At 33.9% G+C, this 20,079-nt stretch overlaps 1 protein-coding gene across 3 annotated transcripts in view; it reads right to left on the bottom strand.

Annotated features, from left to right (window-relative positions):
- The window catches only part of CNTLN (centlein), a gene marked incomplete at both ends in the record, with an annotated part of 264,859 nt that overhangs the window by 189,935 nt on the left and 54,845 nt on the right, over positions 1-20,079 (bottom strand). For all 3 annotated transcript variants that reach the window (XM_080708552.1, XM_080708551.1, XM_080708550.1), the window contains 3 exons: positions 4,530-4,709; positions 5,310-5,444; positions 19,285-19,369. In XM_080708552.1, the coding sequence (XP_080564678.1) occupies positions 4,530-4,709; positions 5,310-5,444; positions 19,285-19,369 (400 nt within the window). The remainder of the gene's footprint in view (positions 1-4,529; positions 4,710-5,309; positions 5,445-19,284; positions 19,370-20,079) is intronic.

Genomic DNA, 20,079 nt, shown 5'->3' on the forward strand with positions numbered 1-20,079 from the left:
CTAACTCAAAGTACAAAGGGGAAAAGTAAAAAACACTGCTTAAAAAAAAAAAAAAATGCCACAAGATGAACTAACAAACCACTGATGCCTGGGGCAAGAGATTATAGTTCAAGATACACAATAGAATACCTAATGAATGAGAGAAAAAAAGTCAGGAAAGATTCTTTGGGATTAGACATTGGAAATCCCCATGCATACAAAAGACGTTATAAAGTAATCCATATTCTCAGAAGAATAGATGCTCAGAAAACACCACACTAGGATGACCCTAATGCATCACGCCTCTGGATGATCCTTAACTTTTTACAAGTCTGGCTAGGAACAAAAGAAGTAGCTTAGCACAAAGATAATCTACAAAGACTGGAAAAGAGTTTTGGGGTGTGTGAGTATATATGTATATTTGAGTTTTTCTTTTTTGTTTCAACTCCTGGCATTCAAGGAAACCCTTATTACAATACTTTCTAAACATGAGTTAAAAGATATTTCAGTGACAAAGAATATATTTAAAATATATATTTAAAAGGAATATAAACCTTTTTACACCGGGCGTGGTGGCTCACACTTGTAATCCCCATGCCTAGGAGGCAGAAACAGGAGGATCGCACTGGTTCGAAGCCAGCCTCGCTGGCTTAAGAGACCCTGTTTCCAAAAATATATATATAAAATAGGTCTGGGAGTATAGCCCGGAGGTAGAAGGGTTTCCAGGAACCCCAGGACCACCAAAAATAAAAAAAATAAAAAAGGAATATAAACCTGTTTAAAGCAGATTAGAAAATCAAACAATCTACCATAGCATTCAATAATTTAAAACCCAGCAAAGACTTAAGAAAAGCTAGAATATTATTCCAGTGTAACCACATTATAATATCAAATGATCAGTTTTCAACAAAATACCACAGCATACAAAAAGTCAGCAAAGTATGGCCCATTCAAAAGAACAAAATAAACTGGCAAACCATCTCTAAAGAACTCCAGGCATTTCATTCCCCAGGCAATAATTTTAAAACTATCATAAGGTCTATCAAAGAACATGAAAAAATTGAAAAGAATCTAGTGGAAATCAGTATATATTAAACAATAATATAAAGAAACATTACTGTAAAAAAAATCCAAGCTGGATGCAGTGACAAATACCTGTAATCCCAGTACTTGAAAGGCCAGGATAGGAGGATCATGAGTTTGAAGCCAGCCAAAGAACTCAGACCCTCAGGAATGTAAAGAAAATACTCCTGGATATAATTCCCAGTATCAAGAGAAAGAGAGTGAGAGAGCAAGAGAGAAAGAGAAAGAGGGAGGGAAAGAAGGAGGGAGGGGAAGGAAGAAATCAAATAGAAAAAATCTGGAGTGAAAATGTACAATAACTGAAATAAGAAATTCACTACAGTTCAAGAGCAGACTTGACCAAGCTAAAGAAAGAATTAGTAAATAACAGAAAATTGAAATTACTGAGTTTGAGAAGCAGAAAAACATAAGAATGAAGAAAAAAGAACTGAGTCTACCAGAACAGTAGAATGCTATCAAGCAAATCAACATATAATTTATAAAAGTCCCAGTAAGAAGCCAAGCATGGTGGCGCACACTTATAATACCAGCATTTGGGAGGCTGAGAAAGGAGGATTGTGGTTCAAGGACAGCCTCCGCTACTTAGTGAGGCCCTTTGCAACTCAGTAAGACCTTGTTTCAAAATAAAAAATAAAAAATAGGGCTGGGACTGTAGCTTGGAGATAGAATGATGCTGGTTTCCATCCCCAGTACCTTAAAAAAAAAAAAAGAGTCAATAAAAAGGCCATATATGACTGAGTGTGGTGGCATATGCTTTTAATCCTAGCATTTGAGAGGCTGAGACTGGAGGATCGCAGTCACGGGCAGCCTCTGCTACTTCGCAACTCAGTGAGACTCTGTTTCAAAAATAAAAGAGATTAAGCCTGGCGTGGTGGCACAGGCTTGTAATCCCTGTGCTTGGGAGGTGGAGACAGGAGGATCGCTCAGGTTCGAAGCCAGCCATGCTGGCTTAAGAGACCCTATTTCCAAGTTAAAAGTATAAAATAGGTCTGGGAGTGTAGCCCGGAGGTAGAAGGGTTTCCAGGAACCCCAGTATCACCAAAATAAATAAATAAATAAATAAATAAATAAATAAATATCAAAAAAATAAAAAATAAAAAAGATTAGACAGGTGTGGTGCGCATGCTTGTAATCCCTGTGTTTGGAAGCCAGCTTCTACCACTCAAAAATATTACTTTTTGGTTTATACCAAAAAGAAATGAAAATATAAGTATATGTAGGGGAGGAAAAATAATATATTTTCCTTGCCCATACAAAGTTCCTGGCTTTCACCATTTTAACATAAAATAAACTAACAAAAGAAAATCAAAACAAGTTTATTTAACCAAAGTTTTACAATGACACAGGAGACTTCAGAAACCAAGACTCAAAAGCCCAGGAAAAATATATTTTTATGGGCAGTTGTGAAGAAATGTAATAGGAGGAAAAACCCATATAAACCTGATGGTAATAAACTGGGAGAACTTAGCAAGGCCTATCTGTTCAGATTTTTCTTGGTTTCTGTATATAAGGAAGGACCCCTCTATAATAAGAGTCATATAACCTATACTCAGGGAAGGTAAGTCAAGATAATACTTATAAGGCAATGAATCAGGATAGAAAAGCAGATACTGCTTCTATAGCTTTCTTTATTTTATTCAGTATACCAAGGTACGCAGTATTGTATTCTGAGCCCCAACACATTCACCAAGTTTTATATACAGATGTTCATAGCACTATAACTCAACAGCCAAAAGTGGCAATAACACAAATACTCATCTACTAGTAATACAATAAATAAAATGTAGGTTATCTATACATTAAAATATTATTCAAAAATTAAAAGGAGCAAAGTACTGATACATGCTACAGTATGGACAAACCTTGAACACATTCTACATGAAAGATGTCAGTAGCAAAAGACCATATATACTGTGATTCAATTTATTAAAAATGTTTACAGAACAGATATATACAGAAAGGTAGAAAGTGTATTAGTGGTTATCTACATCTAGAGAGTTAGAAAGAAATGAGAAATGACTGCTAAAAGACACAGGATTTATTTGGGGGTTAATAAAAATGTCCTAAAACTGACCATGATAATGGTCTTAAAACTTTATGTAGAGAATAAAAACCATTGGATTTTACTCTTTAAATGAATTAAATGTATGGCATGTAAATTATAGCCCAATATTTCTTTTAAAGAAAGAAACAAAGGCAAAGTTTTATGACAATATTATAATTATATACACAAAAAATCTAAAAGAACATACAAAATAGTAGAATAAGACAGTTGGGAAAATTGTTCAAGAGAAGTTCAAGATAAAAGAAACATCCCTGTATTATAGAAATAAAAAATAAAGAGTAGGCATGATCCTCCTATCTCAGCCTCCCAAATAAAGGGATTATAATTGTGTGTCACCATGCCTGGCTCATAACTGATTATTTGAATAGCATAAAGAAATGAAAATCATCATCAAATAATCGTGTAGATATGAATTTAAAAAAGCAGTTAACACCTGCCCTTGTCTTACCACCAAATTTTTTAAAGGTTGTAGAAAAGTAAAAACATTTAAAAATTATGAAAACAAACATATCAGAATTTAATTCCCTCAAAGGTTCAGTTATTCTCCGATATGCGCTAAGACAATATATTTCCTTAAATATTTGCAGTATTGATTCACACTCAGTTATATCCCTCTCCTCTAACTTAAATGTTGGTGCACATGCATACACACACATCCATATAATTAAACACTTATTAAATAGATATATAATTCATATTTTAATGTTACCTATTATTTTTATGTGCACATACACACACAGACAGAATACTATATTTACTAGCCTTGTTTCTGCCCTTTTCAATAAACTATGGTAAAAGACAAACCTGAAATTTAATGAGAAAATAAACTATCAAAAATCTCAAGGCAAAAAGACCATAATAAATATTATTTTGAAAAATAATAACTGAACAGAAGTAAGGCTTTGATAAGACTGATTGTTAACTTTTATACTGTTAAAATTTTACTATGAATAAGTCTCATATAAGCCAAGAAAAGTACTATTTTAGAACCATATATAAATATTTTAACTGTTTTATATACTTTTAATTTTGAAGAACCAAGAAAGTCTTTAAGTTATACTGCAATGAGTCCTAGCTATATATATAAATTTAAGCCTTAATTTTAAAAAGTCAAAACCCATGATTCTAAATATGTTTTTTGAAAACACATTTTATTTCAAAATGCAATAGCCTTTATTTTTTAATGATTACATTTTAGGAAACTATTTGAAGTCCGTTTCCTGCTTTGCAACATCAATTTTTAAAAAGCTGTGGGTCTTAAGTGAAAGAATATAAATTAATGCTAGTCCCCACTGGTGGACTTGAATATATAACTTGTTATTTAAAGAAAATAACATGTATTAAATTTCCTATAAGAAGTTAGATCCAAAACTGCAGCGTGGATTCCATTCTCGTTGTATACCTTTATTTTTGCATCAATGCTATATTTTTCTTTTCTCCAATGTGCTTCCTGCTTCCTCAGTTTCTCCAGGTCATTTAGCAGGTCAGTGCAGCGAGTACTTAATTTCTCATTTTCTTCCTCCAGATTTTTTATAACCAGTCTGCTTTGCTCTTCTTTATTCTGTACACACTCCTGGGTGTCCTGTAGAACAGGACCACAAGGGCCGATAAACAACAACAACAAAAAGGTGAGAACTAATCAGCAAATATAAACTATGCAGTTTTACCCTCGCAGCAGCTTCTTCTATATTTGATGGCCAAGGTCACCTGTGTACTTTTATTGGCCTCTTTTCATGCAGGTGGATGGGTCATATTTTTTCACTGGATGACAGCTTTGATGAGTACACATTTGCAAAGAGCCCATTAATTGATCAAGCTGCCTTTGATGCTGTCCCCAGCTATTTTTGAGACCCACACAGACATATCCTCCCAGACCTGGGTTTTATCAATTAATAATGCCAGTCCCATCAGAATCTAATTACAAGAAGCCACATATTCACACTCCTACTTTCTTAGCTCCATTTCCATCATTAACTATTTATCTGAAAGTTATAAAGCTTGGAGTCTCAGCTTTAAAGCATTTCTTTCAGAGTTTTTGCATGTGAGGAAACTGTATGGTACAGCAGGGCCTAAGGCAATTTTCTCCTCCAAGCCTGTCACTTTCTGTGCCACAAAGGCTGACAAACCTTAAAGTAGGACTTCAAAGCAATAGTCCTAAAAAACTATGTTGAAGTCAACAAACCTTAACTTCTTGACTTTTATCTCTAAATTTCTTCTGCAAGTCACTGAGTTCTTTTCTCAAGAAAGTATTTTCTTCATCTGCTGTAATCTTCCGTTTTACAAGGTCATTTATTTCCTGTTTTAGTACTAATTCTCTCTGTGGAGAAAAAAATTAAATAAATAGTGGGCTACTAAGTTTAAGAAAAAATTATTTGACTTTGTAAATTTTAAATTTTAATTGCTACTACTAGTATTAACTAATTTTCATAACAAAGTTCATCATCACAATTCTCATTTTCTGTGTCATGCCCATGAATTTTCAATTACAATGTACAATATATTGGTTTAAGATGAAGAACACATACAAACTAGACACTAAATATTAAGCCACACAAAGCAAACTCAAAAAATTTAACTATGAAACAGAAGAAAAAAATTCAACAAACATTCTAATAAGAAAAATATATGTCTTGCTAAAATAAAATACTTATTCTTTTATTTGAAAGTCATTTTAAAAACTTCTAAGCCAGGCATGGTGGTGCATGCTTGTAATCCCAGCGCTTGGGAGGCTGAGACAGGAGGACTGCACAGGTTCAAAGCCAGTCTCAGCTACTTAATGAGGCTCTCAGCTACTTAGTGAGGCTCTCAGCAACTTAGTGAGACCCTGTTTCCAAATAAATTATAAAAGAGGGCTGGGGTGTAACCCAGAGGTAGGAAGCCCCTGGGTTCCACCCCCCACCCCAGTATCACACAAAAAAAATTAAAACTTTTAGAAAAACTATTATGGTTTCATGAAGGCATAGATCTTTTCAATGAATAAAAATGGCAAGTCTGTTTCAATATTTAAAAAATTTCACTCTGCAGAATATTATTATTTGAAGGATGCAGTAATTTTACCTAAGTATTATTTTCACTAGATAAAAATATCTAAATGATACCTAACTGGAAGACACACCCATGACTCAATTCTTATATTCCATCATAATTTATAGCTTTTCTGTCAGAAAACTTACCCCTTTTCTTGACTTGTAGTTTATCTGTCTAAAAGAAAATCTAATACATGATCCAGACCTGACTAAGGGAATCATCAATCTCATATTTGAAACTTTCTATTACAATACCTCTACTTGGATAGTCTGGAGCTACTACAAACTAGCATGCTAAAACAGAAACCCATATCCTCATACTTTCTTTTATTTCATCAACTTTTGTCAACCCATATATTCTTTCAACTAATACTAATCATATACTATCTGGCCTGACATGCTTATCTGAAGCCTACAGGTCATACTCAACAATGCTATCTGTCAAACAAGAAAGAGATATTAAAATAGAAAAACATTTTAAAAATTTTTAAGTAATATGCTCATATTTTATTCCATTTCTATCACTGATTTACTGATAGTGATCCCTAAATATCCATTTATTTTGTACTCCTATATTTATAAACCCTTACCAAATTCTCTCCAAAGGACTTTGGGATAAAGTGAACATGAGGATAAGATTCAGAAATGTGATGGAAAATGGGTTCAATTTAAAGAATGAAGTAAGTATACCTCCTATATTCTAATTTTTAAAGCTGTAACACTGAATTTTTTACTTACATATTTTCCATTAAAATATTTTAGATACTGAATCCATACAAAAATAATCTGTGATAAGTGGGTAAAGTATAAAGAAAAGGATGAAAGGAACAGCCCTCCACATATCAATATCCAGGTAAAAAACTCAACTTTACCGTTGCCTTTAAAGTCTCCTATATATTCTAATACCTTCTAACACCCTATCCTTGCTAGGGGTAACCACTAATCTAGAACTTTGTTTCTTATCTTTCTCCTGTTTTCCTTTTTAATGTGCCCCCCACATCTTAATATATAGTCTACCTTACTTTACCTTAATATAAATAAATTGTAGTAAAATATTCTAGCTATTTTTGTTCAATATGCCCCCAAATTGATCTATATTGATAAAGCTGTAGTTCAATTACTATGGAGTATAGTATGATTTCATTATACAAATATGCTATAAAATATCTATCAATATACAAACAATACAACTATGAACAGAGTGTGTGTGTGTGTGTGTGTGTGTGTGTGTGTGTGTGTGTCAACAGGGGTTCTCTACCTCTGAGCTACACTCCCAGTTCTATTTTATTTTGAAACATGGTCTTACTGAGTTGCCATGGCTGACCTTGAGTCTGTGACCCTTCTGCCCCAGCGTCCCAAGTACTGGGAATAAGCTTGCACTATCACACTTGACTGGAACAGTTCTAAACATGTCCTCAGATACATACGAACAAAAATCTCTCTCAAGAAATATTTTTCAAACTACAGATTGCAACCCAATGACAGACCCTTAAGTAAATTTAGCCATTAAATCAGAATTTAAAAAATAAATATAATATCAAAATTACATCTATAAATTTTTAGCAAAAAATCAATAGCTATAAAAATAAACTTTAAAAACAAAAAGATGAAATACATAAATTAAAACATTTCATTGTTTTTGTCATGATTAATTTGGAATGTATTTAAATATCTTGGAATTCACATTTGATATAAATCTGTTGTATGTTTTACCTTTAATATATGTAATAAGGACAACTATTAAATGAAACTTTCATTTCATGTGTATATATACTGAGTCATGAAGTGAAGTGTACTTCTTAGAGTGTTGAACATTAATATATGTCTAAAAATCACTTCTTCAGATTCTGTATATGTAGAGGCAAAATTGCTAAGTAATAAACAATAGGCACTTCAAAAGCATCACTCCATATCCCCATCAACACTTAAGACACAACAGACTTGAGAAATATTTACAAATCCAATGGGTATAAAAGGTATCTCAACCTGTAATCCCAGCATTTGAGATGTTGAGACTGGAGGATCACGGTTTGCAGACAGTCTAAGCTACTAAGTGAAGCTTTCTGAACTAAGTGAGACCCTGTTTCAAAAAATAATAATAAATAGGGCTGGGGGTGTAGCTCAGAGGTAGAATGGCCCTGGGTTCCACTCCCAATACCACACAAAAAAGGTATCTCAATAGGTTTTAATTTTTATTAACTGTTTTAATTATTAGACTATATCAAAATACATCTGGTATCGGCCAGGCGTGGTGGTGCACGCTAGTAATCCCAGCATTCAGGAGGTAGAGACTAGAGAATCGCAGTTCACAAATAGCCTCAGATACTTAGTGAGGCCCTTCGCAACACAGTGAGACTCTTTTTCAAAAAATAAAAAGACTAAAAACTAGGACTGGGAGTGTAGCTCAGAGGTAGAATGCCCCTGGTTTCCATCCCCAGTACAGCACTATAAAAATACACACACACACACACACACACACACACACACACACACACACGTATATATATACATATATATGTATATATATATGGTATCAATTGAATAGTATAACAGATATACAAAAAGGTCTGTCCCCACAATTCATTCCATTTTTCTACTCTTGTCTTCCAGTCCCTCCATCCTCTTTGAAAGGTTTCCAAACTATCCCAATATTTTTTAATTCCTGCCTTTCCTAAATTTCTATTTTGCTTTAATTATTCATTTGATGTACAATTTACTACCTAATCTTGCTATTTCTTTACATACTCATAATATTGCTAAAACAGGATTAGTAAATATTTATGGATAAGACTGACACTGAATGATAAATTCAAAGATATAAACATTAAGACTTTTTGAAAAACATCTATCATTCATTCAAAAGAAGAAATGACAAAACTTTAGTATCCCTCATCTATTTTGGAGGTTCTTTAAACTCTATAAAGGTGAAAAATGAACCAACTGAAATTTTTAGAAAGGTTTTCCCATTTAATTAAGCTAAACAGACACTGATAATGTGACACCAATAGCAAGTTATTTCGAGATTACTTAATAAAGTTTGGCAGTTGGATGAATTTAGTAATTTATAAAAACAGACCTAATTTGCAAATAAAGCAGCATAATAAGGTGAGTTACTAGATAACCAGAAGAATCATATTCTTATAATTAGTTTGACAAATGTGCTATTATACTGCATAATCAGTAATGTTACAAAGATGCTACTTTGGATAGTGAGACATTTAGTCAAATTGCTCATATAAGCAAAGGAAGGTGTCAGTTAAGTAGAGTGTTACATGATATTGTATCTTTCTACCACAGTACTGATTATGCAATAAAATATGACATTTTAATTAGAAGGTTGGTAAACTGAAATCTAAAAATTTTATAAATCTCTATAACTAAACTAATTCAACATATTTCCTTCCTTCCTTCTTTGCTTTCATTTTTGTAAGGGAATTGAACACAGAGGCATTCTACCTTTGAGTTCTACCTCTGAGTTAACACCTACAAACCAATTTTAATTTTTATTTTGAAACAGGGTTTCCCTAAGTTATTGGGGCTGCTCTCAAACCTACAATCTTCCTATCTCATCCTCCCAAGTACTAGGATTATAAGTGTGCACCACAATGCCTGGCTTTAATGATATACATTAAATAATTAAAGCATAGGTATATATAGTTATAACTAATTTTAAAATTAAGCTTTATAAAACCATTTCAACATATCTTTCTAGAACAAGTAAATTCTTAATAGTCTGGCTTGAGTAAATATTAAAATAGGAAAAAGAACTCAGGAGCCATAAAGTATAAAGGGTGACAAGAAGTACATCTGAAACAATTTACTATATATAAGTCAATAAATAAATAATTCAAATCCTGGTCAAGAGGAATCTATAGAGTAAAAAGAGAACAGTAATAAGTATGAAGCAAGAAAAAAATAAAATATATGTGTGTGGGGACAGCATAAGACCTAAAACTACCAGGTAATACTGGAAACACAGTATTATTGATACTGACCTACTTTCAAAATGGGCATGAAATTTTTAACTAAAGGAGAGAGAGAGAGAGAGAGAGAGAGAGAGAGAGAGAGAGAGAGAGAGAGAGAGGGAAAAGAAGAAGAAGAAGAAGAAGAAGAAGAAGAAGAAGAAGAAGAAGAAGAAGAAGGAGGAGGAGGAGGAGGAGGAGGAGGAGGAGGAGGAGGAGGAGGAGGAGGAGGAGGAGGAGGAGGAGGAGGAGAAGGAGGAGGAAGAGGAGGAGGAGGAGGAGGAGGAGGAGAAATGATATCACAAGTAAGACAATGATAAGCAAAAAAAGGGGAAGGGATAAGAAAACTAACTTCAATTGAAAACCACAATGTATTTCTGAGCTTCCTAGGAGTTAAAAGTAAGGGTAAGGATAAGAAAGAGGAAAGAAGGGAGGGAGAGAGAAGGAGGTGGAGAAAAAAGAGGGAAGGAGGGAGAAAGGGAAGGAGGAAAGGACGGGGAAGAGAAAGTGATATAGTGTTATAGTGTAGTCATCATTTAATTAAATGCAATTTAGAAGGTTATTAGAAGTCATGTTTAGTGCAGTACTAAAACAGTAACTTATTAAATGACTTATTTTATAATGGTGGCAGTTAAAGCACTGTTTTACCAAAAGAAATTGTATGACATTCCTTTACATTAGTACCAATAAAATGCAAGCAACATTAGACTGTACTTATATGAAAGTTTTCTACAATTAAATTTAAAAAATAGTGAGTATAAACGTATAGCAATTTGACTAGTTAATATTTGGAATAAAATAACTGCCATTTTAATTGTTATTTTATTTCACAAACTATACATCTTTAAAGTTAAGAGCTATTTACTATTACTCATTGTAACAACAAAAAAATCAATGGAGGGAGGGACTTCCAGTTCCTAGTTCATCATGTAAAACTCTTGGTAATCATATCTTCATCCACATAATAAAAAAGCCAAACAAATTGAAAATCCATAATTCTTCATAGATCAATCAAAGATTTGAAGTCATTGGTCAAACCGACATCCCCAAAATTGAAGAAAGAAGTAGATATAAAGAGTAACAAATTACCAGTGCAGAAGATCAGGAAGAGAAAGCTATCTGGTAACTAATACCAGGGTAGGAAAACATAACCTGTAATAAAAAAAATTCCTGGAGAATCTGTACAAACAAATTTGAGAGTTAAAAACCACAGAAAGGCTGAGCGTGATGGCACATACCTATAATCCCAGTACTTGGAAAACTGAGACAAAAAGGTCACAGATTCAACATCAGGCATCAGCTCCAGAAACTAGTAAAGCCCTTAGCAACTTAGAAAAACTCTATTTCAAAACAAAAAGAAAGGATTGAGGGTGTAGCTCAGAGATCAAATGTCCCTGGGTTCAATCCCCAGAACAACAACAACAACAACAACAAAAAAAACCTCCAGGAGAGCCCAGACTTGGAGGGAGGGGGGTTAGGTACACAATTTCATGAGTTTTACTTAAAGGAGCACTGTCAAATGGAAGATTCATTAAGGAGGGAAAAGGAGGGGAAGTCTTCCTGATGCCTAAAGAAGAGAGGAAAAATCCATTCAAAAACACATAGGTGAGCTGGGCATGGTGGTACATGCTTGTAATCTCTGCATTTGGAAGTCTGAGACTGAAGGATCACAGTTCAAGGACAGCCTCAGCTAATTAGTTTGGCCCCTAACAACTCAATGAGACCCTGTTTCAAATATTTAAGAATAAAAAATAGGGCTGGAGGTGTAGCTCAAAGGTAGAATACCCCTGAGAAACATCCCCAATACAGCAAAAAATAAAATAAAAATAAAAAAAAATAAAAACACATAGGTGATCTGAATGTGAGGCAATGAAAACAGGCAGTGAGAACAAAAGAATAGGTGACATTCAGGGGCAAACCATTAAGAATCACTTCAGACTTCTTAATCCAAGTCATGAAAGTCAGGAGGGACTGGTATGATATACTCCAGATCCTGGAAGAAAACAATCCCCAAATAAGACTACCATAGCCAACAAAGATATCATTCAAAATTGATGGAGAATAAAAACATTCCAAGACAAGCAGAAGCTAAAAGAATTCATGACTACCAAGCCATTATTAGAGAAAATACTTAAAGAAATTAAATGCAAAGAAGAAAAAAGAAGCAAATATCAGAACCAGAAGAGACATGAACTCTACCAGATGGGCAACTAAGAGAAGTGAAATATCACTACATCAAACAGAAAATAGAATTCAAAATGAAAGAAAACAAAAGTAATATCTCAATAATAACACTGAAGCCAGATGTGGTGGCACACACTTGTAATCCCCACACTTAGGAGGCGGAGACAGGAGGATCACGCAGGTTCGAAGACAGCCTCACTAGCTTAAGAGACCCTGTTTCCAAAAATATATATAAAATAGGTCTGGGAGTGTAGTCTGGAAGTAGACGGGTTTCCAGGAACCCCAGTACCACCAAAAAAAAACTAATAACACTGAGTATTAAAGGTCTATCCTCCCCAATTAAAAAGCATAGATTAGCAATGTAGATTAAATTACATAATCCAATTAAATGCTGCTTCCAAGAAATTTGCCTCACAGGCAAAGATATCCATATGATAAAGGTGAAAAGATGGAAAAAGATGTACCATGCAAAAGGAGACCCAAAACAGGAATAATACTGCTCAGATTCGACAAAGCAAAATTTAAGCTAAAATATATCAGAAGAAACAAAGCACGGCACTCCTTATAAATGGAACAATCCAACAAGAAGATATAATGATATAAACATTTATGCCCCAAATGTGGGTGCACCTACTTCTATAAAACAAGCTCTTCACTTCAGCAGGTCTCAAGCACACCAAAATACAGAAATATTGAGAGAATTCAACAAACCACTCACAGAACTATATTGACCTTCCAAGCAAAAGATGAGCAAAGACTCTTCAGACCTAAAGAAGACTATAAAGCAAATGGACCTAATAGACATATAGGTAGTATTTCAACCAAAAACAGCTGAATATCCAGTCTTCTCTGCTGGTTAAAAAAAAAAAAAAAAAAACACCTTATTCAAAATAAATCACATTCAGCTGGGTATGGGGAAGCACGATGTTAATCCCAGCACTTTGGAGGCTGAAACAGAAGGATTGTACAGGCTCAAAGCCAGACTCAGCTACTTAGTGAGGCTCTCAGCAACTTAGTGAGACCCTGTTTCCAAAAAAACTATAAAATGGGTTTGAGAGAATAGCCTGGAGATAGAGAAGCCCCTGAGTTCCACCCCCAGTACCACCAAAGGGGGAAAAAATTTATTTAATTCTGGGCCACAAAACAAGTACAAGAACATTAAAAAAATGAAACATAATTTGCTGAATCTTCTCAAAACAAAGGAATGAAAGCAGAAATCAACAATAGGAAGACCAAAAGAAATTATAAAGACATGGAGACTGAATGATATACTCTTGAATGAGAACTAGATCAAAGAATAAGGGGAGAAATATAAAAATTCCTAGAATTAATTAAAAATAGAAACATAATATACTAAAATCTATGAAATACTTTGAAGGTTGTTTTAAGAGGAAAATGTATAGCATTGAGTGCCCACATTAAAAAAAGAAAGAAAGTAACCAAATAAACAACCTAATGACACACCTCAATTACTTAGAAAAACAAAAACAGCCAAATCCCAAAGCCAGTACAAGGCAGAAGATAATTAAAATCAAAGCAAAAATCAATTAAAAAAAAACAATCCAAGGAATCAACAAAACAAAAAGCTGGTTATTTTAAAAATATTAACAAGATTGGCAAACCCTTAGCCAATGTAAAAAAAAAAAAAGAGAGAGAGAGAGAGAGAGAAATCAACCCAAATTATTAAGATCAGAAATGAAGCCAGGCGAGGTAGTACACACCCATAATTCCAGTACTTTGGAGGCTAAGATAGAAGGAACACAGGTTTAAAAATATTATCAGCAAGTAGTGAGACTCAGTACCTAATGAGGCCCTGTTTCAAAAAAAAAAATACAACAGCCAGGCGTGGTGGTGCATGCTTGTAATCCTGGCGCTTGGGAGGCAGAGACAGGAGGATCGCGCAGGTTTGAAGCCAGCCTCGCTGGCTTAAGAGACCCTGTTTCCAAATAAAAAATATAAAATAGGTTTGGGAGTGTAGCCCGGAGGAAGAAGGGTTCCATCCCCAGTACCACCAAACAAAAAAAAAAAAAAAAAAAAATCAGAAACTTTTCTGTAAATCAATCATAAATCTACTGAAAAATAAATCCAGAAAAACTTCCAGTCAGGATTTCCCACAATAAGTAAAATACCTAAGAATAAACTTAACAAAGGAGTTAAAAGACCTCTACAAAGAAAATTATAAAATATTGAAAAAAGAAATTGAAGGTCTTAGAAGATGAAAAGATCTTCCATGTTCATGGATAGGCAGAATAAACATCATCAAAATAGCCATACTCCCAAAAGTGATCTACAGATTCAACAAAATACCCATTAAATAAGCTGGGCGTGGTAGCGCACGCTTGTAATCCCCGCTCTTGGGAGGCAGAGACAGGAGGATCGCACAGGTTCGAAGCCAGCCGCGCTGGCTTAAGAGACCCTGTTTCAAAAATATAAAATAGGTCTGGGAGTGTAGCCCGGAGGTAGAAGGGCCTCCAGGAACCCCAGTACCACAAAAAAAAAAAAAAAAACATTAAATTACCAAATACCCAAAGAAGTTCTCAGCAACAAAACCCATGCAGGAGGAATCACAATACCTGACTTTATCCTAAAAAGCCATTGTAATAAAAACAGCATGGTGCTAGCACAAAAACTCATACATAGACCAATGGAACAGATTAGAAGACTCAGAAACAAATCCACACATTTACAGCCAATTGATTTTTGACAAAGGGGCCAAAAACATACACTGAAAAAAATAGCCTATTAAACAAATGGTGTTGGCAAAACTGGTTAACCATATGCTGAAAAATGGAGAAAAAAAAAAAACCCTGCAGTTTTTCACCCTGCACAAGAGTCAATTCAAGATGGATCAAAGAATTGGAAATTAGACCAGAGACCGTAAGGCTCCTTGAAGAGGGCATAGGCCCAACACTGTAATACACAGACACTGACAAAAACTTTCTCAACAAGACCCGAAAGGCACAAGAAACTAAAAGGTGACTCAAAATGTGGGATTGCATGAAACTGAAGAGCTTCTGTTCAGCAAAGGAAATTATCAAGAACCTCAACCAAGAGCCAACAGAATGGGAGATTTTTGTCAACTTCTCCAATAGAGGACTAATATCTAGAATAGAGAACTCAAGATACTCAGCACTAGGATAACAAATAACCCAATCAAAAAATGGACAAGTGAATTAAATAAACACTTCACAAAGGAAGAAATTCAAGTGGCAATAAATGCATGAAAAAATGCTCAACCTCATTAGCAGAGAGATGCAAATCAAAACTACCCTGAGATTTCACCTAACTCCACCTGAGATTTCACCTAACTCCACTAGAATGGCAATCATTCAAAACACAAACAACAACTAATACTGGCAAGGATGTGGAGAAGTGGGAACTCTAAAACATCATTGGTGGGATTATAAATTAGTGCAACCACTTTGGAAAACAATATGGAGGATACTCAGAAGAACTTACCATTTGATACAGCAATACTACTCTGAGTATCTACCCCAAAGAAAAGAAAACAAACTATCAAACTAATGCATGTGTATCCATGTTCATAGCTGCACAATTCACCATTGCCAAACTATGGAACCAGCCAAGATGTCCATCAACAGATGAATGGATTACAAAACTGTGGGATATGTACACAATGGAATTTTACTCAGCCATAATGAAAAACATAATTACATCATTTCCAGGGAAATGGATAGAACTGGAGGACCTTATGCTAAGTGAGATTAGTCATTTACAAAAAAGAAATTGGATGCTTTCCCTAATATGCGAAAGCTAGTGAGAAATGGGTAAAAGGAGAAACTCTAAATGTAAAGGAGGAGATTCTACAGATGAGCAAATAAGACAACCTAATTGAGGGGATGGGAAAGGAGAAGAGGGAAACTCTCTGAAGCATATGATGTACTTAAACAAACATATCAAAGTCAATCACTAATCAATGGAAGGAAGGAGGGGGAGAGAATGGGGCAGAAACTGGGAAAGGGCTTAATGGGTGATATGTACACTTATGTCTCCACCATCTTTTATCCCATTAAGATGTATGACTACAGTGCACCAATAAATTTTTTTTTAAAGGGAGGTGTAATTCAGTGGTACAATTCCCCTGGATTCAATCTCCAGTATCAAAAAAATTAAAATTAAAATTTTAAAAATTGTAATTGAAGGAATGTACCTTAACATCATTAAGGCAATACACAATAAACCCCAAGCCAACATTATTTCGGACAGGGAAAATCTGAGAATCCCTTCTAATATCAAGAAAAAGACAAGGGTGCCCACTCTCACCACTCCTTATCAATACAGACCTTGAAAGTCTTGCCAGAGAAATAAGACAAGAGAAGGATATCAAAGGAATTAAAATAGGAAAAGAAGAATTAATATTATCTCTATTTGCAGATGACATGATCCTATATTTAGAACACCCAAAACACTCAACCAAAAGACTATATTTATGAAAATACCAATGTCAATCTCTGTACTCTATATGGGGAAAGAGGAGATGGGGAGGGAAACTCGGTGGGGGGTGGGGGGCACCAAATACTTTGTGAGTATATGTGACTGTCAACCTGATTTCCATTATGATATGAGACTATAATGTGTAAATAAAAGAATAATAAATAAATAAAAAAACAAAAATGCATAGACTATTCTTTTCTTTTTAACATGATCTGCCCTCAAGCAAAACTGTTTTACCAAAGCTTAGCCTAATGGAGTTTCAGCAGAGCTTTACAAACCTGGGAAACAGAAATACCCAAGCATAGCACCCTACAGCCTTCCTATCTCTCCTAAGAAAGAAGGAAAAAAAACACTGAGAAGCAATTATGAAGGTGAAAGTGCAGAGGCCCTAACTCAAAAGAAAACTGAGACTTCATCATAACACTACAGAATGCTTTAATTTCTCCCCTGACACCTCACCACCACATCAATAGGGCTCCTGTTGAATAATAAAGTAATACAACTGAAAGCATTATGCATCTCTGAGGATATTTAGGAAGTCTACAGAAGCTCAATGTGAAAGGAAGTATACCAAGTGATGTGTGCACAAACTTCTGTATCCTTTGAATCTCACTATGATGTATAGTTACAATGTACCAATAAAAGTATTTTTTTTAAATTATTTTAGAAAAACTCACACTTAAGGCTTATTCACATCAGTTCATTTTACCCACTTCATTAATTTTATGTGTCAACTTAGTTTAGTCACAGTAGTTAATAGTACTTACTCTAGATATTGTGGTGAAAATTCTTTTAAGATGTTATTGACATTTAAATTAATGGACTTCAGCCAGATGTGGTGGCACACATACTTGTAATACCAATATTTGGGAGGCTGAGACAGGAGGATGGCAGTTTCAAGGCTTGTCTCAGCAAGTCATCAATATCCTTAGCACCTTAGTGAGACCCTGTTTCAAAATAAAAAATAAAATAGGGCTGGAGGTGTGGTTCAATCTCCAGCACCCAAAATAAATCAAACAAAACAAAATACATAATTAAATTAGTGGACTTTGAGTAAATAAGATGATCAACAATTTGGGTTGATATCTTCCAATCACTGAAGGAATTAAGAAAAAGACTGTGGCTCGTGGATAAGAAAATAATTCTACTCCAGGCTGCCTTAGGATTTGTACTATACCATCAGCTCTTTTCTGGGTTTCCATTCTGCCATACTGCACTATAGAATCTGAATTTGCTAATCTATAATTGTAAGAGCCAATGGCTTAAAATAGGTATGTGTTAGTAAATAAAAGGAGAATATATATAATGCTCTTTATGAAGGCCATGTACTTCTAATGGTTGCTATATTCTATAATAAACTGAAGAAATGTTCACTAAAGCACTCCAAAGTATGTTAAAGAATATTAAAAAGTGTCAAAGCCCTAAACAAATTAAAATGCTATTTTAATAATATTACTGTAGTATAAAATATTTTTTCTATAAGAAAAACAGATTTGGGGAAGACAAATTTCAAATTAATGTGTCACATTGGAATCTATATAATGTTTTAGAAACCATTTATACAGATAAAAGAATGAAAAAATAATTGAATATCTAATCTACATTAACTTTCACTTTTAGATCTTTAATAAAATAATTTTATAACAACCAACCTTAGACCAAAAGCTCTCATGACTCTTTAATTGGTTAGGAAGAAAAAGATTTAAAAGTAAGAGCATGGATGATAAAAGGCCACCTCCATTTAACCCAGAAAAACTTCTTTCATTGTTATTTTTAAGATGTTTATATCTTGCCGGGCGTGGTGGCACACGCTTGTAATCCCCGCGCTTGGGAGGCAGAGACAGGAGGATCACGCAGGTTCGAAGCCAGCCGCGCACGCTGGCTTAGGAGACCCTGTTTCCAAATAAAAATGTAAAAATAGGTCTGGGAGTGTAGCCCAGAGGTAGAAGGGCTTCCAGGAACCCCAGTACCACCAAAAAAAAAAAAGATGTTTATATCTTAAAATGGTTCCTAGAAGTATGAAACACGCACTTATTGCAGTAATAATATACTATACTGATTATACACTCACACACAGTTTTACACATACATAAAATTATAAATGCCTAATTATATGAAAAAACAGAATTATACTAATTCAAAACTACATATTTTCAAAAAATAAAGTAGAATACTAGTTAATGATCTTTTCTATAAATAAAACCAAGGGAAAACTTAGAAGTTTCAGAAGTAAATGACAATTCCTAATGATCCATGGCAAAAATTCAATAAAATAATAAATGATATATAGTTATAAAATTAGGTATTACCTTAAGAGTTTAAATTAATAAATACTATAGCCTATAAATTCAAAAAATGAAAATAGGCTACAAGCAAAATATAATACTGAAGAATAGACTGACAGTAATGATTTCAAAATAGTAATATATAACCTTGATATTTTTATTAATATTGGTATAAAAATTTTAATAATTTTACAGATCACCTCATACAAATATATTGATTTTAAGTATTTTATTATAATACTAACCTGTTCCAATTCTTGTATTTTAGCATCTTTGACTTGAAGAATTTCTAGAACTTTTCTGTCTTTGGCTTCAGATTTCTGTTTTTCTCTACAAACAAAATACATATATATATACTGAGTTTATTAGTCATAATTGCTAGCTAATCCTCTAACTGTTCACATCCTGGAAATGAATAATACTTTCAAATTTAGAAAATTAAATTATCTTGAGTTGATACCTTTTTCAGAATTAATCAGAAAACATATGGCAAGTGATGGCAACTTAAAATTGCTAACAACTAAAACAACTTCATATTAATAGAATTACTTCATTTACCGATTTGGATATATCATTAAAAAATACATAACACATAGTTTAACATTTGACTGTAATAATCAAAATATCATTACTAGCCAGGCGTGGTGACGCATGTTTATAATCCCAGCATTTGGGAGGAGGAGACCTTAGGATCACCATTCATGGACAGCCTCAACTACTTAGCAGGGCCCTTTGCAACTCTGTTTCAAATATTTTAAAAAGACTAAAAAAAATTAGGGCTGGGATGTAGCTCAGAGGTACACCTTGGGTTCCATCCCCCGGTACTACAAAAAAATATTACTTTTTACTAATAAAAAAGTAAATATGGCCTTATTAATATAAGCATTTTATATACACAATGAGTAATAAATACCTTTTAAAAATAAGAGACTCAAAAGAGAAACAGTCAGATTTACCAATAATCAATATTCTATGAGTAGAATTTTTTTATTAGAAACATCTTCCTATTGATTCCTAGCCTCTGAAAAAACTACTAACCA

This window comes from Muscardinus avellanarius (assembly GCF_963383645.1).
Source record: "Muscardinus avellanarius genome assembly, chromosome: 13".
Taxonomy (NCBI): domain Eukaryota; kingdom Metazoa; phylum Chordata; class Mammalia; order Rodentia; family Gliridae; genus Muscardinus; species Muscardinus avellanarius.